This window comes from Oncorhynchus gorbuscha, linkage group LG26 (genome assembly GCF_021184085.1).
Source record: "Oncorhynchus gorbuscha isolate QuinsamMale2020 ecotype Even-year linkage group LG26, OgorEven_v1.0, whole genome shotgun sequence".
Classification (NCBI taxonomy): domain Eukaryota; kingdom Metazoa; phylum Chordata; class Actinopteri; order Salmoniformes; family Salmonidae; genus Oncorhynchus; species Oncorhynchus gorbuscha.
This window is the reverse complement of record NC_060198.1, coordinates 10,686,840-10,709,944: the sequence shown is the minus strand read 5'-3', so window position 1 is coordinate 10,709,944 and position 23,105 is coordinate 10,686,840. Positions and strand designations below refer to the sequence as shown.

The following is a 23,105-nucleotide window of genomic DNA, read 5'->3' as shown; positions in this document are numbered from 1 at the left end:
ATTACATTTTGTGTCAATGAGTTCTATGGCCCCAAAGCTTGACAGCAAATTTTCCAACGTGCTATACCAAACATGCAAGCAAGCCAATTTTCTATGGAAATGAGAATGTTTCAAACAGGGAGGGCATTGGGACATCAGCCGTCCCTGCCTGTATAGTCCACAAGAGAGGGAGCCTTGGGCTAGCTGGTTTCGCTCGATGATGCCAGAGAGGAAGAGGCGAAGCGAGAGGATTTACTCCGCCCAAAATCTGTCGGAGTGAGATTAAGCCCTTTTTCTGTACGGAGGTATATGAGAGTGTCCGAAGTTGAATTACGTTAGGCTTATTTGATCGAACAGAAGTTTCGTAATGTTTAGGATTTACAAATATATTGATGTAATTGGATGAACGTGGCATTCTGGCAATTTGAGAAAAACGACTTAGTTGTGCATGTTCACGCTCGCCTATGACCTCTCATTGGTTAGAATGGTCCCACATGATCGCGCCTGCCTTCAATCATTGAGGGCATGTATTTCCATCGTTAGAACGGTCACTCTGCTATCTACTCATTATAATAGATCATCTTTGATAGTGTTCAATTTTTCAAGATGTCGTCGCTGGAACAGAGACTCTCTCGAATCGAGGAGAAACTAAAGCAAGAAAATAAAGAAGCTCGTAGAAGAATTGACCTCAATATCGACATGAGTCCACAACGTTCACGTCCGAGGCCAAGTGAGTATCCGTGGGGGAGTCGGTAACGGAGAAAGGAAAGGGGAAATAAGCGAACGGAGAGGCAGAGTGAGGGGGTGTGATAGGGATATGCTGCTGCTGTTAGCTAACAGACTAAATGGATAAACAAATACCCCAACTCGGGACGTTGCCCTGCCCAGAGGTGTCATTCCTTTTCCATGTATATAATAGATCACGTAAACATTTTGAAACTATGTAAACCAGAATTGTATATCAGTGCAACGTTGTAACCGAAACTCAATTTAAATCCCGAACTGTGTTTTGGTTCTGTCCTGGCAACTGCTGGCTAGCAACTAGCTAAGTTAGCTCTAGTAGGCCCCATCATCCATCCGTCAGTCCATTTGTTGTTGTTAATTTCTCAACACGGAAAATGAGCTGTTTCTCAGTATTTGACATTTATATCTGGTCTAATATGCTTCATTAACCAGACATTGCTTGTGTGTGTATACATTTCTAGCGATACTTCAAATGTGATTTTGACCGAGTCAGTGTTGTTAGTAGCCAGCTAAGCTAACGTTAGCTTTTCGAGCTAACGCAGTTTACCATTTAGTTGCGTGAACAAACTTGCCAGCTATAACGTTCAAGATAGCTAGCAAACTACCCCTGAAAGTGGCTCTTGTCACGTCACAAATTGCACGAATATGGTGTTAGTAACTACAAAACTAAACAACAGCTGTTATCTTTTCGGTGTTTTCATTTTCTAAACCAATTCCATGTCTTGTGATTTGTTTTGCATTAATGCTCTTCTCATATTTTGGGCATGATGGATATTTCCTTATTTCGGAAGTCTTGAACATATTTGGCAGGTAATGTTTTGGTCATAATGTAGACGAACACATCTGGCAGAGTGTGTGGGCATAATGTAGCTGGCCAGCTAGAGTCTTTGCCAGTCAAGCCACAAATGCACCATGCAGGATTTATCCCAACAGCCCCGATTTAGGATCAGCTTACAGCGATATGAAGGTCAAACATTTCAAACAGGCTTGGCTCCTGCCCAATGCTTATGGGTGAATTTCGTCTTGCACCATTCAATGCCAGCCACATTCAGTGCAATATGGTGACATGGGTACTTAACTCTATGCCGATAGTGGTGGTGTCGCCCTGAGGTAATTTTTTATACTTTCATATCAAGGTATTTGATGCGTTTTCTTCTCACTGCGTTTCTTCTTGATGCGTTCTCTCCCAGCCTCATTGGAAAGCTAAAGGCATGGGAAAGCAAAGATGGTGTGGTAATGCTACTCTATTATCTTTGACGAGCTCAACATTTGAGGTGCTAGTTTTTTTTTTCACACACACAGCATATCAACTGGTCTGAGGTGCTTTTGTTTGATTGAACCTTCCTTCATTTTGTTTTGTGTGTGTGTGTGTTAGTGTGGAGTTGTAGGTCATTGGTGTGTATGTATGGTAGTTTATTGGTGAGTCTCTGTGGGTGTTAGACAGGGTATGTGTGAGTGAGTACCTGGCATTTTACAGTGCAGTAATATGCACATGTGTATTTTCTCTCCTCTGTCCAGTCATCGTGATCCAGCTCAGTCCTGCTCCAGCTCCTTCCCAACGTGCAGGTATCATTCAATCATCGCTCTCTCTGTCTGCCACTGCACCGTCCATTCATCCTTCCCTCTCTTTCTCACAATCCATTCTTTATCCCTCTCTTTTCTCTCCCCATCTCCATGTCACTCCTCCTATTCATCAGAAAGGGAACGTTTCACCCTCAATAGCTCAGAACAGAACGTATAGTTGCTAGTAACTTCACACATTCTTCAGATGGTTTCACCAAACCTGAATGACTGGCCTGACTGATACCTATAACCAGCGCTTGTACATTATCCTTAGATATGAATGTAGGCCTAAATTAATTGCAGTACATAACACAACACAGTCTATGAATTCTTCTCTCACAAAATATGTGTGATAGGCTAAACCTATTGTTGTGTAACATTTGTAATTTCAGACATTTAGCCCACAATTGTACACAGCACACCTAAAATATTCTAAGACTATTCTGACAGTATGGAAGCCAAGAGGCATCTTTTATTTTCAAGTGGCCATTTGCACTGTATCCCCAGTTGGTCGCAGTCTCACCTCCACTCTAATCTCATTCTCCCTCCATCTTTCCATCTCTTCTTCTCCATATGTGAGTGCCAGTGGCAAGGCAGTGAGTGTGTATGCCTGGGTTTGCGCGTGTGTGAGGATATTATTAACCCGTTTTGCTGGTTGCAGAGAAAAGGTGCATGTGGCTTCCTGCACGGTTTTTATTACACAGTCTAATCCAGCATCCCACCACCGGTTGGTCTGCAGGAGTGCTGCTGTGACCAAATCTGACCACCTCTTCTCTTCCTCCTTTCACGGCTGAAGACTTGTCCTTCAGCCTGTCTGTCATGTCTTCATCCAGGCTGGGCCCAAGCTGGCATTCTCTTTGCTCTGCAGTTCAGGCTGTGACAGGTTAATTTCTGTCTGTCTTGTTGTGTGTCCGTCTGTTTCTTCCATGCTCTTTCTCAGGGTCAGATAGTGTTCTTTGTGCGCTAACTAAGCATTCTCTCCTGGCATCCCCCTTGCAGTGGCACTGTCAATTGCCAGTGGTGGCTGATGTGTGTGTGTCTGTCTGGATCCAGCTGTGTGGAGGACTGTCTGGTCTTTGCCAAACCAAAAATTGCCCGAGTCCTTTACTAACACCCACTAACCGATTTTCTACAGTGAGCAGGTCCTGGCTGCATGTGATTGAACCAGGGATAAAAGCTACTGCCTGGCGTTGGTGCATTTATCTCTTGAAAAGGTGTTTTAAAGAACTGCTCAACACTACCTCGTTGCTTTGAAAACTTCAAACAAACCAAAGGCTCCGAAGGTGCCCTTTGCAAAACGACCCCATTCACAGATTAGGAATGGGGCACTTTTCACACAGTGTATAAAACATATCATATGAACGGTCTGAACTGCGGGTTGGTTGGGGGGGGTGGAGTCCTCTTCGGGGGGGTCTCAGAGGTCACTGAGAGAGCTCCAATGTTCTGCAGCAGAGGGTCCACTCCTTTTGGTGGTGGTGCTGCTAGCTAGCTACTGACTGAGCAGCAGTCTGGACGCATGGTCTGTTTGTGTGGGTGCATGGTGGGTCAAAGCTAACACTGCTCTCGTAGCTGGTCTCCACTGCTCAGTGCTCACCCTGTCTATATGCCTGTGGAGTGTTGTCTCCAATAACACTTTTAGCCTTTGTGTCAAATTATGTAGTAAAAATGAATCGGCTAAACTACCCTTCAAGTTCAATTTAAGTTTTTTACCTATGCTTTGCTAATATACAGGCTACGGGTTGTGTTGCTATTGCTAATACTTGTGGAATGTCTTGTCGAAGTGTTCGTATTGTGGTCTATAGACATTCACAGCCGACCTCTTGGAGACTGAACTGATATCGTTCTACTTACACTGGCCTGCTCTGTCTGTCCGTCATGGTCAAATTAAGCATGGACTGCTTTCATTCACTCCTTTTTGAAGTCTGAATAGAAACATGGGGGAGTCCCAGATGGTACAATTTCCCCTTATAGTGCACTACTTTTGATCTGGGCTCTCATAGGGCTCTGGTCAAAAGTAGTGCACTAGGGGGCCGTTTGGGATGCACCCTAAATGTGTATAAACTGAGAGGCAATGGGTGAGACCTGAAGTAGAATGGCCCCAAATTTTATAAGCCAATCTATACAGTGCATTTGGAAAGTATTCAGACCCCTTCACTTTTCACACATTTTGTTACGTTAGCCTTATTCTAAAATGTATGACAGTGATTTTTTATTATTATTTTTTTAACCTTTATTTAACCAGGCAAGTCAGTTAAGAACAAATTCTTATTTTCAATGACTGCCTAGGAACAGTGGCTTAACTGCCTGTTCAGGGGCAGAACGACAGATTTGTACCTTGTCAGCTCGGGGGTTTGAACTCACAACCTTCCGGTTACTAGTCCAACGCTCTAACCACTAGGCTACCCTGCCGCCCCATAATGAAGAAAACAATCTACACAATACTGGGGCGGCAGCCTAGTGGTTAGAGCGTTGGGCCAGTAACCGAAAGGTCGCCAGATCGAATCCCGAGCTGACAAGGTACAAATCTGTCGTTCTGCCCTGTCTTTGTAAATAAGATTTTGTTATTAACTGACTTGAATAAATAAAAAATAGCCCATAGTTGAACATTTTTGGCTTTAAAAAATAAATAAATGGCTATCGCATTTCACAAGTATTCAGACCGTTTACTCAGGACGTTGTTGAAACACCTTTGGCAGCATCAAGTCTTCTTGGGTATGATGCTACAAGCTTGGCACAACTGTATTTGGGGAGTTTCTTCCATCTCTGCAAATCCTCTCAAGCGCTGTCAGGTTGGATGGGGGAATCGCTGCACAGCTATTTTCAGGTCTCCAGATGTTCAATCGGGTTCATTTCCGGGCTCTGACTTGTCCCAAAGCCATTCCTGCATTTTCTTGGCTGTGTGCTTAGGGTCATTGTCCTGTTGGAAGGTGAACCTTCGCCCCAGTCTGAGGTCCTGAGTGCTCTGGAGCAGGTTTTCATCAAGGATCTCTCTGTGCTTTGCTCCGTTCATCTTTCCCTCGATCCTGACTATTCTCCCAGTCCCTGCCACTGAAAAACATCCCCACAGATGCTGCCTCCACCATGCTTCCCCGTATGGATGGTGCCAGGATTCCTCCAGAAGTGACGCTTGGGAATTCAGGCCAAAGAGTCCAATCTTGGTTTCTTCAGACCAGATCATCTTGTTTCTCATTGTTTGAGAATCCTTTAAGTGCCTTTGGCAAACTCCAAGCAGGCTGTCGTGTGCCTTTTACTGAGGATTGGCTTCAGGGCTCCGGGCAGCCGAGCGGAAATGAAGGAAAACTCGCCTCCCTGCGGACCTGGCATCCTTTCACTCCCTCCACTCTACATTTTCCTCCTCTGTCTCTGCTGCTAAAGCCACTTTCTACCACTCTAAATTCCAAGCATCTGCCTCTAACCCTAGGAAGCTCTTTGCCACCTTCTCCTCCCTCCTGAATCCCCCCCCCCCCCTCCTACCTCTCTGCAGATGACTTCGTCAACCATTTTGAAAAGAAGGTCGACGACATCCGATCCTCGTTTGCTAAGTCAAACGACACCGCTGGTTCTGCTCACACTGCCCTACCCTGTGCTCTGACCTCTTTCTCCCCTCTCTCTCCAGATGAAATCTCGCGTCTTGTGACGGCCGGCCGCCCAACAACCTGCCCGCTTGACCCTATCCCCTCCTCTCTTCTCCAGACCATTTCCGGAGACCTTCTCCCTTACCTCACCTCGCTCATCAACTCATCCCTGACCGCTGGCTACGTCCCTTCCGTCTTCAAGAGAGCGAGAGTTGCACCCCTTCTGAAAAAACCTACACTCGATCCCTCCGATGTCAACAACTACAGACCAGTATCCCTTTCTTTTCTCTCCAAAACTCTTGAACGTGCCGTCCTTGGCCAGCTCTTCCGCTATCTCTCTCTGAATGACCTTCTTGATCCAAATCAGTCAGGTTTCAAGACCAGTCATTCAACTGAGACTGCTCTTCTCTGTATCACGGAGGCGCTCCGCACTGCTAAAGCTAACTCTCTCTCCTCTGCTCTCATCCTTCTAGACCTATCGGCTGCCTTCGATACTGTGAACCATCAGATCCTCCTCTCCACCCTCTCCGAGTTGGGCATCTCCGGCGCGGCCCACGCTTGGATTGCCTCCTGCCTGACAGGTCGCTCCTACCAGGTGGCGTGGCGAGAATCTGTCTCCTCACCACGCGCTCTCACCACTGGTGTCCCCCAGGGCTCTGTTCTAGGCCCTCTCCTATTCTCGCTGTACACCAAGTCACTTGGCTCGGTCATAACCTCACATGGTCTCTCCTATCATTGCTATGCAGACGACACACAATTAATCTTCTCCTTTCCCCCTTCTGATGACCAGGTGGCGAATCGCATCTCTGCATGTCTGGCAGACATATCAGTGTGGATGACGGATCACCACCTCAAGCTGAACCTCGGCAAGACGGAGCTGCTCTTCCTCCCGGGGAAGGACTGCCCGTTCCATGATCTCGCCATCACGGTTGACAACTCCATTGTGTCCTCCTCCCAGAGCGCTAAGAACCTTGGCGTGATCCTGGACAACACCCTGTCGTTCTCAACCAACATCAAGGTGGTGGCCCGTTCCTGTAGGTTCATGCTCTACAACATCCGCAGAGTACGACCCTGCCTCACACAGGAAGCGGCGCAGGTCCTAATCCAGGCACTTGTCATCTCCCGTCTGGATTACTGCAACTCGCTGTTGGCTGGGCTCCCTGCCTGTACCATTAAACCCCTACAACTCATCCAGAACGCCGCAGCCCGACTGGTGTTCAACCTTCCCAAGTTCTCTCACGTCACCCCGCTCCTCCGCTCTCTCCACTGGCTTCCAGTTGAAGCTCGCATCCGCTACAAGACCATGGTGCTTGCCTACAGAGCTGTGAGGGGAACGGCACCTCAATACCTCCAGGCTCTGATCAGGCCCTACACCCAAACAAGGGCACTGCGTTCATCCACCTCTGGCCTGCTCGCCTCCCTACCACTGAGGAAGTACAGTTCCCGCTCAGCCCAGTCAAAACTGTTCGCTGCTCTGGCCCCCCAATGGTGGAACAAACTCCCTCACGACGCCAGGACAGCGGAGTCAATCACCACCTTCCGGAGACACCTGAAACCCCACCTCTTTAAGGAATACCTAGGATAGGATAAGTAATCCTTCTCACCCCCCCCTTTAAGATTTAGATGCACTATTGTAAAGTGACTGTTCCACTGGATGCCATAAGGTGAATGCACCAATTTGTAAGTCGCTCTGGATAAGAGCGTCTGCTAAATGACTTAAATGTAAATGATGTAAAATGTCTGGCCACTCTACCATAAAGGCCTGATTGGTGGAGTGCTGCAGAGATGGTTGTCTTTCTGGAAGGTTCTCCGATCCCCACAGAGGAACTCTGGAGCTCTGTCAAAGTTGATTGCTCAACTTTGGCTGGGCGGCCAACTCTAGGAAGAGTCTTGGTGGTTCCAAACCTCTTCCATTTAAGCATGAGAACCACTGTGTTCTTGGGGACCTTCAATGTTGCAGACATTTTTTGGTACCCTTCCCCAGATCTGTGCCTTGACACAATCCTGTCTCGGAGCTCTAAGGACAATTCCTTCGACCTCATGGCTTAGCTTTTGCTCTGACATGCACTGTCTGCTGTGGGACCTTATATAGAAAGGTGTGCCTTTCCAAATCATGTCCAATCAATTGAATTTACCATAGGTGGACTCCAATCAAGTTGTAGAAACATATCAAGGATGATCAATGGAACAGGATGCACCTGTTCTCATTTTCCAGTCTCATAGCAAAGGGTCTGAATACTTATGTAAATAAGGTATTTCTGTTTTTGAATTTTTTTATGAGTAAAAATGTCTAAACCTGTTTTTGCTTTGTCATTATGGGGTGTGGTGTGTAGGTTAAGGAAAAGTGTTTACTTAATCCATTTTAGAATAAGGCTGTAACAAAAGTCAAGGGGTCTGAATACTTTCTGAAGGCACTGTAGACCTGTAACTGTCAGGGTGTTTTCAATAGCCCGTCAGTGACGGAGTTAGAATCCCAATGCTATTTGGCTTCCTTTCCTTAGGTCTCTCTCTCTCTCTATTACTGTTTGGTCAAAGAGCTAGATAGATTCCACTACAACGCTGCCCTCTTCAATGCTGTAAGCTCAATGATCATTAAGAAGAGAGATGAGGTAAGGAGAGTGGAGTTGATTACAGTAACACTAGCCTGGGTTCCCGTCTCTTTCTGACAACGACAAGTTTCCTAAAGCAGACACGGGCTAAAACAGACTGGCACCCAGGCTAATAAAGGACAGCCCCAGTCTTCCTCTTTTACCTTCCCAAATTTATACTCTTCTCTCTCCCCCCCAGCTCTTCAGCTTCCCCTGGCTAACGACGGAGGGGGGAGTCGCTCCTCATCCTCTGAGAGCTCACCCCAGCACCATTCCTACCCCAGCCGCCCGCGACACATGCTCAACCTGCCCACGCCACAGTACAGCCTGGTGAAGAGTGTGGAGAAGTAAGACAAACACGCATACACACACACACACACACATGCACACACACATGCACACGGAGCATTCGTGTTCTGGAAAGGGATACAGAAAGTTACAAAAATATGTTTTTAAATGCTCCCATTCACACACAGGCGTCAAATGACACACCTAACATTTTGTGTGTGTCTGTGCCGTGTCCCCTTAGTGCGGAGATAGACCAGAAGCTGCAGGAGATCATGAAGCAGACAGGCTATCTGAAGATCGACGGCCAGGTAAGAGACCATAGCATTGCCTAAAGTGATTATTGTTTTTTTGTATTTCTCTCTACTCATTAAAATGTGCTGTATTGACAAGCATTCGGGACGCCATTTACAACCGGATATCATACGCAGAGCTTTATGAGTACTGTAGTACATGTGCGGTGTATGTTTGTCATTGACATGTTGTGACTCGTCACCTGTTCCCCTCCTCAGCGGTACCCGGCCGAAGTCAGTGACCTGATCAGCGAGGGGGAGATCGGCAGCGGCACGTGCGGCCAGGTGTTCAAAGTGCGCTTCAAGAAGACGGGCCACGTCATCGCCGTCAAAGTAAGCCTTGTCTACCTCCAACCACAGCTTGTTGGCATTAAGACCATATATAATAGCACTGAATTGCGTTTTAAACAGGCAGTTTGTAAGCGCGTTATATTGTCTGGCAGAGGGTCACTTCACTTTCATGTCTTGAGGATGAAAAGTCTGTCCTTCCGGCCTCCGCGCTGATTCTGTTGTCCTGGATGCGTTGTCTTGTTGCAGTTTGACACTTATGATAAAATATACTTTATTGTCCATTTAGATGGAAATTCATTACATGGTGTCAGCATTAGGGATGCACCGATATGACATTTTTGTCCGATTCTGATATTTACCTTCCCCCAAAAAAACTATATCGATACTTGACATTTTAGCAGCCTTTTAAGCGTTCTAGTACATAGTTGAAACACACACACATACTGACCAAAAAGTTATTTTGTTGGCATTAACATATGTCCCCATTACCAGTAAAAACATAGTCAAAACCTGTTTTTTTCACTTACGTGCTGTTTCGTTGTTCATTTGTTCAGTCTTAACCAGGATTTCATCATGCATGTCAAGCAGTGACGTTTCAGCTGTCTGTCTATGACCTCTCTTCCTTGGTGCGCACTGTCACTGAGTCCGTTTCAGTCTTGTCCAGCTGTGTCTAACATTTCACCTAAACCCTGTTTCTTGTCTGCATCGAAGTAGCGGTCCTTGTACCTAGCATAGAGCATGGTGGCGACACAGTAGAGGCTCAGAGAGAATGCCACGGAATATCTTGTTCACAGCCTCTTGTAGAGTACCTTTACAAGTTTTAACCCCAACGGTCTGTGTCGGTGGTTTTGTTGAGCAGCGTTTCAATGCCATGACAGAGGGTATCACGTCTTCTGCAGACACGGTTGATGAGATTATTTCTCCAGTCAGTTGTTCGAATGGCGCTAGGAGTGTGTTCATGTTCTCAAATGCCATTGAAATGGCAACAGCGGTATGAGAACCAGCACATTCTTGAGCATGCGGCTTTCCTTAGTACGAAATCCTCGTCGACCCACTGTGCTGTCAGACTCAGCATGCTCATGGGGTTGAAGTCGCTGGTCCAAATGTCAGTCGTGAAGCTAATAGCAGTGACGCCCATAGCAAGTTGCTCAGGGATGTGCGTTTCCACAGTACTGTGTATCTCCGGTAGGTCAACATCATCTGAAAAATAGCCCTTACTTGGTCAGGTGTACCGGAGCTCTAGGTGATTGACCAGTCAGCAAAAGCCAACATCCATGACAGAGAACGGTTGATTGTCAAAGGTTATGAATTCCATTTTCTTGGCGTTAATGGGTTTCGCCTTTGTCTCCCTGAAATGTTCTTGCTCTTTCAAATGACTGCTCGACTTGAACTTGTTTAGTTGTTGGAAGTGTGCGATTTAGTATTTTCCAGATTTTGTTCTGTGTAGCGCTGTATTTTTCCGTGGCGACACTACGTCATCTACCTACGTTATGCAGGTCAGCTGAGACATCGGTATTGCGCATCGGCGTTAAACTAGACATCGGGCCGATGCCTATGTTGCCATTTTTAGCGAATGTCGTCCGATTCCGATATGCTTACCGATTATATTGTGCATCCCTAGTCAGCATACAAACACAACATATTACATGCAGTATGGAAAACTGCAAAGTTAGTCCACAAGTACACACTTACATTTCAACATATTCAAAGTCTCTGCAGCCTACTGTCTGACTGTGTATTGGGCCTGCATCTGTCCTATGTCCCACTGTTCAACAGCCTAATGGCATGAAACTAGCCTTGCTCCTATTCTTGCTGAACAGTGGGAACCTTAATCGCCTTCCAGCAGCTCGAAACATTAGGCCTATTCTGTTATGCAAGTGCTGTGTGGATGTTCTACTGCCGCTATTTGGGTTAAGGCCATAGCATTGGTTTTTCCTACTGTGGCAGAACACATAATTCCATAGCAGACGATTTTGTCCAGAGGATATAACTGTTGGAGACAGCCCTAGGCTGTTTGTCAGTTCAGTATTGCCGTTCTCTATCGGTTTCTCTCTGGGCTTTGCCTTCCATTGTTTATCCTCACACAATGATAGTAATTATACTGTATCGTCACTGCTACAATTAAGCATTGTTACCCCCCCCCCCCCACCCCCAATTTAACTGTTTAACTATTAGACTAGTAGTGACTGACTTCCAATGCGGGGGTTACATACAATGCTTATTCTTGGTATACACAGTCATGGTTACAGGCACAAACAACATGGCCTACAGGGATAATGGCTGGAGCTATAAATGATTATATACTGCTCAAAAAAATAAAGGGAACCCTAAAATAACACATCCTAGATCTGAATGAATTAAATATTCTTATTAAATACTTTTTTCTTTACATAGTTGAATGTGCTGACAACAAAATCACACAAAAAAATATCAATGGAAATCAAATGTATCAACCCATGGAGGTCTGGATTTGGAGTTGCACTCAAAATTAAAGTGGAAAACCACACTACAGGCTTGATCCAACTTTGATGTAATGTCCTTGAAACAAGTCAAAATGAGGCTCAGTAGTGCGTGTGTGGCCTCCACGTGCCTGTATGACCTCCCTACAACGCCTGGGCATGTTCCTGATGAGGTGGCGGATGGTCTCCTGAGGGATCTCCTCCCAGACCTGGACTAAAGCATCCACCAACTCCTGGACAGTCTGTGGTGGATGGAGCGAGACATGATGTCCCAGATGTGCTCAATTGGATTCAGTTCTGGGGAACGGGCAGGCCAGTCCATAGCATCAATGCCTTCCTCTTGCAGGAACTGCTGACACACTCCAGCCACATGAGGTCTAGCATTGTCTTGCATTAGGAGGAACCCAGGGCCAACCGCTCCAGCATATGGTCTCACAAGGTGTCAGAGGATCTCATCTTGGTACCTAATGGCAGTCAGGCTACCTCTGGCGAGCACATGGAGGGCTGTGCGGCCCCCCCAAAGAAATGCCACCCCACACCATGACTGACCCTCTGCCAGACTCTGTCACGCCTGTCACGTGCTCAGTGTGAACCTGCTTTCATCTGTGAAGAGCACAGGGAGCCAGTGGCGAATTTGCCAATCTTGTTGTTCTCTGGCAAATGCCAAACGTCCTGCACGGTGTTGGGCTGTCAGCACAACCCCCACCTGTGGACGTTGGGCCCTCATACCACCCACATGGAGTCTATTTCTGACCGTTTGAGCAGACACATGCACATTTGTGGCCTGCTGGAGGTCATTTTTCAGGGCTCTGGCAGTGCTCCTTCTGTTCCTCCTTGCACAAAAGGCGGAAGTAGCGGTCCTGCTGCTGGGTTGTTGCCCTCCTATGGCCTCCTCCACATCTCCTGATGTACTGGCCTGTCTCTTGGTAGCGCCTCCATGCTCTGGACACTACGCTGACAGACACAGCAAACCTTCTTGACACAGCTCGCATTGATGTGTCATCCTGGATGAGCTGCACTACCTGAGCCACTTGTGCGGTTTGTAGACTCCGTCTCATGCTACCACTAGAGTGAAAGCACCGCCAGCATTCAAAAGTGACCAAAACATCAGCCAGGAAGCATAGGAACTGAGAAGTGGTCTGTGGTCACCACCTGCAGAACCACTCCTTTATTGGGGGTGTCTTGCTAAATGCCTATAATTTCCACCTGTTGTCTATTCCATTTGCACAACAGCATGTGACATTTGTCAATCAGTGTTGCTTACTAAGTGGACAGTTTGATTTCACCGAAGTGTGATTGACTTGGAGATACATTGTGTTTAAGTGTTCCCTTAATTTTTTTGAGCAGTGTATTATAGCTATGCAATTTAACATGTAGAATGCTATGTTTTGTTCAGCCTTAACTGGCAGGTACAAACTTTATAATCCGTGTGTTATGTTCTTAAAATACATAGGCCTACCTCTAGAATTCAATCATATGGAAAAAAAAATATATATATACAGTTTCACTTTTCACCATCTGGTGACCTACTGTATATAGATGAGAGGGGATAGGTTTGGATAAGGAGGGGGCAGGGGATAGGTTTGGATGAGGAGGGGGCAGGGGATAGGTTTGGATGAGGAGGGGGCAGGGGATAGGTTTGGATGAGGAGGGGGCAGGGGATAGGTTTGGATGAGGAGGGGGCAGGGGATAGGTTTGGATGAGGAGGGGGCAGGGGATAGGTTTGGATGAGGAGGGGGCAGGGGATGTAGGTTGCTGGAAACAGCTGATACTCTGGAGTGAGATAGGTTACTATGGTTACCCAGAGACAGATTGGACTATAAAGCACTTTCAGTGGATAATCTCCTTTTAAATCTCCTTTTTAGTGTAGGATTAGTCCTAATCTGTGTCCGGGAAACCGGCAGTATGTGAATGGCTAATGGTTAAGTGCTCGACAGGTTTGTGGGGTGGGCGGAGTTGTAAATTAGTGGTGCCATCTAGTTGGTTGAAGTTCTCCTCCCTCAACTAAAATATCAACGTTGAATAATGACTGATTTATTGTGTGTGTGTGTCTAGCAAATGCGCCGGACAGGAAACAAGGACGAGAACAAGAGGATTCTGATGGATCTGGATGTGGTGCTGAAGAGCCACGACTGCCCTTACATCATCCAGTGCTACGGTGCCATAGTTACCAACGTGAGTCACACGCACAGATAATTTAGTATGTCACATCATTTAAACCATATTTATTCAGATTGACAGAAAAGGCTTTCTTGTAGCCGTTTCACTGTTCTGTTTAAAATGCCAATGTTCTGTGACTGACTGTGATTGGTCCTCAGACGGATGTGTTCATCGCAATGGAGCTGATGGGGACGTGTGCTGAGAAACTCAAGAAGAGGATCCAGGGGCCCATCCCTGAACGTATCCTGGGCAAGATGACCGTGGCAGTGAGTCTCTCCATCTCGCGTCTTATCTCTTGCGCTCTCATACCCTCAATTCAGGCTTTGAACTGAAACTCAAATTCAGAATAAAAAAATTGCCCTTCATTTTCAATTATGTTAAGTTCATCTCCTGAATTTAGTTCCAGTGGAATTGACCCCATCCCATAAAAAGTTTATTCACCTTCTCTTCAATGTAGTAGTGGGTTACCCTTTGTGTGTCGACAGATAGTGTCGGCTCTGCTGTACCTGAAGGAGAAGCACGGTGTGATACACCGGGACGTGAAGCCCTCCAACATCCTGCTGGACAACAAGGGCCAGATCAAGCTGTGTGACTTTGGCATCAGCGGCCGACTCGTCGACTCCAAGGCCAAGACCCGCAGTGCCGGCTGTGCTGCCTACATGGCTGTGAGTCACCTTGGTGGACACGTACCCTACCACGTTTAACCTACCGAAGTGAAGGCTGCCATTTTGATGCTAAAGCGCCACTATTTTTCCACCTGGGGTTGCACATAACTCACATAAAAATTCTGAATGCTGCTGTCCTCTGTCAAATGTTTCTAATTTCCCTGTGTATTGGTACAATAATTGCAGTTTCCCCCTAACCCAAGCCTGTTTCTCTGTGTCCCCAGCCTGAGAGAATAGACCCCCCAGATCCCAGCAAGCCTGACTATGACATCCGAGCAGACGTCTGGAGCCTGGGCATCTCTCTGGTAAAACAACCACACTACTTCATCACACCCTATTCCCTATGCAGTGCATTTCTTTTGGTCAGTCCTGTGCCTTCGTATTTGGCCCTGGCCAAAAGTTGAGAGCCTTTACCTACCTTCTACGCTTTGACACTTCTCAATGTCCTGTCATCCATCTGAAAGGATCAAATGGGTGTAAGTATTATGATAATTGCTCCATCAAGTCTTTTGGTAGGCTAGGTGGACTTTTCGCAGTATTGTTTACAGCCATCCAGCTATTCACGTCCACAAGGGAGCATGAAATGGTGTCTAGGTTAGGGGCTATGGGTTGATTTCTAACTAGTGAAGAGGTTTGATAACTTTAGTCTTAGTGGCCTGTCGTTGAGTGTAAAGGCTGGTTTACAGTCGGTCTATCGACATGTCTGTAGACAATTTACGTAACGAAATCAAACTTGTCGTTATGAAAAAGTGTAAACGCACAACGACGTCCGCAAAGTGAATTCAGTAAATGTCAACCTAGCCAAGCCAGGCAACTAAAAGCAATTTTCTAAACAATGTTTTGGTTCGTTAGCCAGTTCAAATAATGACCAGAGAATAACTGACAACGTCTTAACTTTGGCTACTTTTTATTAATTATTATAGGAAAATAAACTCTCAATTAATGGCGAGTTTACAGAAAATAGCTTACTGCCACAGTGCGACTAAATAAAAGTTTGTCATTGTGTCTGCGAAGTTTAGAACTCTGTTTGCTTTGGCAGTCTGGTAACCACAACGGACATAGCGACAACAAGAAAGCTGACAGTCACAGCGATGGTCTACGGACCATAAATTTAAATGTAGTTTTGACCAGCGATGCTTGTCGCATTCTAATTGCCTACAGACATGTAGACCCAAGTATAAACTGGCCTTAACGCTGTAATGTGTTGTCTCGGCCTGCAGGTGGAGCTGGCCACAGGACAGTTCCCCTATAAGAACTGCAAGACTGACTTTGAGGTCCTGACCAAAGTGCTGCAGGAAGACCCTCCCTCGCTCCCCCTCAGCATGGACTTCTCCCTCGACTTCCAGTCCTTCGTCAAAGACTGGTGAGACAAAACACACACGCACTGTGTGACTCATTGAGTTTATTATTAATTTCTGCAGTCTTACGGCTCTCAACCAGTCTCTGCTAACAGTACAGTTGCTAAGTAATATCAAGTGCTTTTTCTGTTAATTTTTACATCACTGACTGCCTCTTTCCACAGCCTCACAAAGGATCACAGAAAAAGGCCAAAATACCACAAGCTACTCGTAAGTCTCTCCCCTCCAGCTGTTCACACACTGATTCTTCACCACCTCTACTCTAAACCATGATTTGGGATCACAAGAAAGGGAAGAATGTTGTCTGAATTAAATGTTTATTTAAAGACAAAATCTGTACATTAGAAAGGGAATGGATGCAGTGTTCTAACTCCTTTCTTCTGCCCTTCCTCTCTCTGATACCCCCCTTCCCCCCCAGGAGCACAGTTTCATTCGGCGCTATGAGGTGCTGGTGGTGGACGTGGCAGGCTGGTTCCAGGCGGTGATGGAGCGCACTGAGTCGCCGCGCAGCAGCCAATGTTACAGCCAGCACCAGCTCCACTCGCTCTTCAGCAGGTAGCCCCCGGCCACTGGCCCCGCCCCAACCTGCAGCCGGGAGACCCCAGAGAGGGACAGAGACACGGAGTAGGCCTTTATCCCTAGACAGACAGACTGGCTCGGTGGATTGATTGATTGAGCCTGGTTGATTAATTTTGATTGAGTCTGGATCAGGACAGACAGACACGAGGGAGAGTAGTGCTTCACCCTGTAGTTAGGCGTCATCAGAAGTCATATCAGCACATGTACATTATCATCGTGAACACTTCAGCACATACTGTAGGTTACTCTGTATCCACGATGCATGCACACTTTTCCATCTGTTCGATACTGACGTACAGTAGTGATACTGTAAAAGCATTTACGTGGTTAAACACATACATAGATACTACTCACTCACTAGTCATATCTCACGCGCCTGTATAATCTTGTTCAGCTCCAGCCCTAGTCATAGCTATGGGGTCTGACAACAGAGTAGTCGATACACACTGGAGCTAATTTCTACTACATCATGTAGTGTTAAGACAATGTAAGAGTCCCTACGGCAAGCCCAGAGGCCCAGTGTCATCCGCAGTGATGGCTAGGCTCAGAAGTGGAAGGTTCAGTGCAATATTCAGCCGGGTGTTATTGTTTCTATACTTACTCTTTCAACAGGTTGTGTGTGAGTGTGTGTACTAAGACACAAGTGTACGCTCGCTATTATGGATGGCAAATAGCTGTCCCACTGTAGCGCTAACAGTCCAACTAGACTCGCTGTATTTGTTTGTCTGGTTTTTAACCATCGTTTTGAAAATACAATAGATGACAGAAACATTAACTTTGATTCAAATGCTTAGCAAGGAATATCAACAAGTACATGTTCTAGCAGCTTTGAATTGGAAAAACGGTGCAAAATACAAAAAAAAGTAGGGTTATGCGTAGCTCTGTAGAAAGGGTGTTTTGTATGTATTTATTTATGTTGAGTTCAGGATGGTTTTGAGTGGGACTGGATAACCGGTGGATGAGTGGGAGAGATGGAGGGGATACAGAGGACAGAAGTCTGCCTATTATCGGACTTGGTTTACTGCATTTACCCCCAGCTGCTGTGTTTAAACTCAGTCAGGGAAACTGTACTGCCAGGTAGATGAGGTTTAAAGCAGTGTTGCTTGTTGTTGAAGAGGAGTGTTAGAAAAGAAACCGTTTGGAGGGGAGGCGTGAGTTGTTTGTGTCAAGAAACAGGCAAGAGACGGCAGCTTGCCCTTTACAAATAATACAATTAGATATGTTTGGCTGTGGAGCATTTCCACCCTCCCTCTTTCCGCTCTTTCTAAATGGCACCAAGCCACTCACCCTCTTCTTTATTTCATTCTTTCTGCTGTTCCATCTTCTAGCGGCTCCACAGTTTTGGCAAACCAAAGGTGGTAGGTGTTGGTGGAGGGTGTCACACAAGGCCCTCTCGTTGCTCCTGACTGCTGCCTCCCCTCCTGCAGAGTCAAAGCCAGGTAGACAAGACTACCCCTCCCAACTTTCCTAGCCTGAGCATTAGGAGTTTGCAAGACGGCACTGACAGATCTGGGATCAGGCTAGACTTCCCCAACACACAACCAAGCCAAATCACTGCTAGAAACAGACACGATAGGAGAGGGAGATCAATGGTATGTCAGAGAAATGGAGCGAGGGAACCGAAAATGTCGACTATGAATATGTGCAGAAGAAGAGCTCGGGAGAAGCAAGATGAGGAAAGAGTTGGATAAAAAAAAAAATGAAAAATTAGGGATGACGGGGATGAGGTGAAAAGGAGCGGAGGAAGAGAAGGATAAGAAAGTGAGAAAGAAGGTCAAGAGAGGTACGTGACAGAAAGGCAAGGGCTATCTAGAGCTAGTGAGGGAGGAGTGAGTGACAGCAGAGCGGTGAGTGTTTTGATAAAGGAGAGATGTGAGGAGGGAGCGAGAGTTTGGGGCCCTGAATTCAGCCATAGGCAGCCAGGCTATGGATCAGATGTTGGACTTTGTAAAGCTATCTGGACATTGTAAAAGCTTTCAATGGTGTTGCACCAATATACCAATTATGCTTTTATTTTTTAGGGTGAATTAGGATTTGTGTTTTGATTGTTTGCTGTTATATTCATTATTGTCTTTACATTATTATCTTTACAAAAAATATTTAATTATTTATTACGTTGCTACTACTGCTGCTAAATTGCTGTCGATAATTGTCCACCAAAGGACAAATACTTTAGATCTTTTTAAACCAAATAAGTGAAGTAATGCAATGTCTTTACAGTTACCAAATACAGAAGAGCAAGTCTGATGGTGAAGGGTGTGAGAGAACAGTGACCGAAAGTTAAACCCATAGATGAGTAGCATAGGTTAACGTCACTAAACTAATCCACGCAAACGATGTACACCTCACATGTATCGAACGGTGTAATAGCATGTTGTAGTCACATATCGCACTACAGCACCGCAAAGTCTAGTTGTTACTAGTGAAGGAGTGTCCGTCTGTCCGTCCTGACCTGTGAACCTTGACCTTGGACATTGTAGTCCAGGGTCACCCTGATTTTAGAATGGTCTGTCTACCTGTCCGTCTGTCTGTCCGTCCGTGGGCCTCCTGCAAGCTCGACCTTGACATTACACACCAAAGGTGTCATCAACGAAAACAAGTTATTATTGATATTCTAATTGATTACTATGACTACGATATATTCAGAGTTTCTCTGTAGCTAGTGTGGGATAGGCGGGGGGTGCTTTAGGGGTTGCAATGCCCGTGTGTGTAGAATACAGGGAGAGACTTGTACTCTGACAAAGCCTGGGCACAGCAATCACACCCACTCAGCCAGACAGACCTTTTTACTGTGTAAACTGGTACTGTAATAAGCCACTGCTCACCATCACCAAGTCTTTGGAGAGTTCAGGAGATTGGCTGTGTTGCAGGTAGAATTTACATGGTTCTCTTATTGTTGTGGAATAGAGAACAGTGTTGGTTCTTTGTTATGTTTCAGTCTGCAACGTTCTGTTTGTTGTTGCCCCTCCGCAAATCATCATGTACCAACATTGAACCATGACTCTTTGGTTTTGGTTCTACTATAGGCTATCAGGTAGTAATGACAGACACATTATTATACAATCTAGGCTGCCTGACTTCATATGTACTTTATTAGTACTATCCCTTGTAATTGACATGTTCTCTACCCCTTGGGTTGTCCAAAATCACTACAAAGTGCACTCTACTCAAAGTGCACCCTATTCCCCCAGTCTTGGCTGTCCAGTGCTGTGTCAGACCCAGTCTCCCACTGTCAACTTTCTCTTTTGTTTTGCTGATGTCTTTTTACAAGCACACACACATACACACGTGGTTGGAAAACACCTGACAGGTGACTGTGCCACTTCACCTTTCTAAAAATGGCAAGAACTTTTTTAGGCCCCTGGTGCAAAACCTGAATGACTTGGGTGTTTTGGTGTGTGTTCGTAAAATGTATAGTAATTTATTTTTTAAAAGTTTGAATACTAATCCTAACCCATTGCCAAGGACAGCGGTGTCGCGCCACACACACTCCAAATGTAGGCTATAAACAATATGTCCACAGTGGTGCTGGTTGGCTGCTGTTTAGTGGCTTTGTGTGTTCTTAGCAGACAGTGGCAAAGCCAGCGCTGTTAAAGATGTACTCTGGTAGGGTGCCTCTGAAGTCACACCCTATGTAGTGCACTGCTTTATCACCAGGGCTCATAAGACCCCGGTTGAGAGTAGTGCACAATGTAGTGAATAGGGTGCCATTTTGGATGCACATAGTCTGCTGCTGCGCTGTACCTTGGGGGTGCGGTGGGAGGGTGTGTCATCGCCCCATCTGTAAGTAAAACCAAATATCATTTTCACTATGCAGTCATTCAAATCAGTCAGCTTGCTGTACATTAGGAAGTCCTCCTGTATATAAACATATGGTGATGAAACTGGAGTTGGTGACTGAATGAGATCTTCTCCCTAGTACGGGTTGAATTCATGTCTTCAGCTATTCCAGAGGGAAATTGAGTTAAGCGAGAGACGTGTTTTTGAATGAGCTGACTATTTAAGGATTGTGTTGGGGTGGGGCCGTTGGGTTGTAGTTTTTGGGGTGGGTTAAATGGGGTTTGTAGTTTGGGGGTTGCTAGTCCAATGCTGTAAGTATATCAATTGCATGTTATTGTCACTGATGTAACTGCTATTGATTTTAGATTATGTTTGGGGGGGGGGGCACAACTCTATTTATAATTTTTACATATTATATATTCTTTTGCAAAAAAATGTAATTGTATACTTAGGAAAATACACACTTGCCTTTATGTTCTCTTGACTTGTTTTCAATCTGCTATTTGCAATATACATTTTTACTTGTATTGTTTTTTAGTTGGTTTCATGGCGAGAATGAGTTGTCATTTGTGTAGATCTTTTTTTGTCTGTTTCTTTTCCTGAATGTGCTGTGTGTCTTTTGTTCAATTAGCTGTGTGAGTGAGGATGGAGGGCAAAGGTCTGTGTCTTGGAAGGGTTTTGTCTATGATTATTATTTACCTTTTTTTGTCTTTAAAAAAAAAAGTTTTTTATTTGTATTATATTCAGGGAAAAGATGACACCAAATTGAATAAAGAAATTTCCGGATGATCCTAGAGAGCGGTTGAGATGGAGAGTGTGTGACAGTGTAGTTAGAGAAGAAGTCTTCTTTCTGTCCTTCCGGAACGCCTGGGTCAAAGGTGTCTTTTTCTCTCAAAGCGGAGCGATCACTTTCACTGCTCCGTTTAGCCGCTTCTTCACCCCGTGTCGCTGTAAAACTTTGGTCCTCCGATATCCTTAATTTTTTTTTTTTTTTCCCATGAGCAAAATATCATGATTGTTTCTCAGTTTAAATATTTTGTGTGCCATTTTATTTTTATCTCTGCCCAGAAGCCCCACTTTGTTTTTGTGGTTCTCTGATACTGTATGGTCAAACTAATTTGACTGAATCTGAAATGGCACCCTATTCCCTAAATGGTGCACCAAAAGTAGTGCACTACAACAGGAGTGGGGTGCCATTTGAGACGGCGCCAATCAGAGAGCGTCTTATTAATGCTGAAATTGTCATGAGTGGCGTTTGCATTTGAGTAGCTTTTTGAGTCGGGTGGGAAGGGGACCAGTCTCAGGTCTCACAGACCTGAGACTGGCAGAAAAAAACAACTGATTTCAACAATGTATATGTATTATCACTAATTATTTATTGGTTGTGTTTTTTTTTTTAAGCCAAACAAGACACACATGGTAAAGAGAATAGTCTGTCATTGGCGTTGCCGTTGATACAAAAGCCAAATATCAAACCACACTAACCCACAGGAAACATTGCTATTGTAGTGGAGTGGTTTAAACTCTAGATGGTGTATGTGCTTTTAGTACTGGCTTGGCTGAGCTGTAGGATGTCTGTCATGTTTGTATACTTTACATTTACATTACATTTAAGTCATTTAGCAGACGCTCTCATCCAGAGCGACTTACAAATTGGTGCATTCACCTTATGACATCCAGTGGAACAGCCACTTTACAATAGTGCATCTAAATCTTCTAAGGGGGGGGGGGGGGTGAGAAGGATTACTTTATCCTATCCTAGGTATTCCTTAAAGAGGTGGGGTTTCAGGTGTCTAGTGTGTGCACTCATTTCATTGAAATCCTGCTCAGTCAAGCCAGAGGTTATGGTCTAAACCTTAACATTTACAAGCATGGGTGGAATTAGAGAGAGTGCTAAGCTAATACCCATTTTAAGTTGGCTCCTATTGTTTGAAACTTGGATTGGTTTTACACAAGTAATGAATTATCCTCCTGAAACAGACTAGCAGTCAATGTTTTATGCATACTCTGACTGAAATAATAGTTTTCTATTCCGAAGTGGACTGATTGGCGCGTATTTAATCTGTACTCTAGCAAGGTGGAAGCCCTGTTTTTAAAATGTTGATAAAGAATAATTTGCTTGTTCCCTAGGGTTTCTAAATGCAGTATTGCATGACTTGCTCGATTTGAAAGGGGGGAAATTGTATATACTTTTTCCATCGCCATTGCAATTCCATGGCTGTTTGTATGTATGACTCAAGAGTTTGTTCTGACAGTTGTATCAATCTACACAGCTACTGTCTCCCTCTGCTTTTCGCTGTCTCTCATTTTCCGTTAAATTTCCTCTATTTCAAACAGAATAAATGCCATTATATTGTGAATACCTCAGGATTTTTTTGGAGACAAATCAAATAAAGAAAACTTCCAAAACGTTGTGGAGACATGTTACATGAGTCTTTTATTGCCTGAAGTCTACATGCCTCTTATGACTCAAACAATGTTTAAAGAAAGAAAAAAATGTATTTAAGCATATTGATGTTGTAGGACTCCTACCGAAAATACCATTAGATTAGAAAAAGCTGTACTTTTTGTAAAGCAGAAAACATTCCTTGTTGCATGCAATTGAAAGCAACTAGAATGTTAGACAAATGCATTAAATTAAACTTTCCTATTACATTGTGTATACCATTTTGTGAATTTAACATTGATCATGAGGTCGGGCTACTAAGAACCACAATGTTGATTTACTGTTTAACGGATGCCCCTGTTAATGCTATTCCACTTTTGACACATGGGGTCTTGACAAC

At 45.0% G+C, this 23,105-nt stretch overlaps 1 protein-coding gene across 2 annotated transcripts; it reads left to right on the top strand.

Moving 5' to 3' along the window:
• The first annotated feature begins 147 nt into the window (after window positions 1-147).
• On the top strand, window positions 148-21,728 carry LOC124015278 (dual specificity mitogen-activated protein kinase kinase 7-like). Of its 2 annotated transcripts, XM_046330402.1 has the most exons (12): window positions 148-709; window positions 2,242-2,289; window positions 8,649-8,796; window positions 8,979-9,045; window positions 9,247-9,360; window positions 13,833-13,952; window positions 14,096-14,203; window positions 14,423-14,602; window positions 14,827-14,907; window positions 15,823-15,965; window positions 16,125-16,170; window positions 16,379-21,728. In XM_046330402.1, the coding sequence occupies exons 1-12, from the start codon at window positions 586-588 to the stop codon at window positions 16,517-16,519; spliced, it is 1,320 nt and encodes a 439-aa protein (XP_046186358.1). In that variant the 5' UTR covers window positions 148-585; the 3' UTR covers window positions 16,520-21,728. The 2 variants fall into 2 exon arrangements, with proteins under 2 accessions (XP_046186358.1, XP_046186359.1); XM_046330403.1 differs by lacking the exon at window positions 2,242-2,289 and having other exon boundaries at window positions 150-709.
• The last annotated feature ends 1,377 nt before the right edge of the window (window positions 21,729-23,105 follow it).

What these genes read in the sequence shown, in the direction of transcription:
- LOC124015278 (XM_046330402.1), top strand. Translation starts at nt 586, where the DNA reads ATGTCGTCGCTGGAACAGAGACTCTCTCGAATCGAGGAGAAACTAAAG. An exon ending in ACGTTCACGTCCGAGGCCAA is followed by an intron (nt 710 to 2,241) that starts GTGAGTATCCGT and finishes TCCTCTGTCCAG; the next exon opens with TCATCGTGATCCAGCTCAGT. An exon ending in AGCTCCTTCCCAACGTGCAG is followed by an intron (nt 2,290 to 8,648) that starts GTATCATTCAAT and finishes TCTCCCCCCCAG; the next exon opens with CTCTTCAGCTTCCCCTGGCT.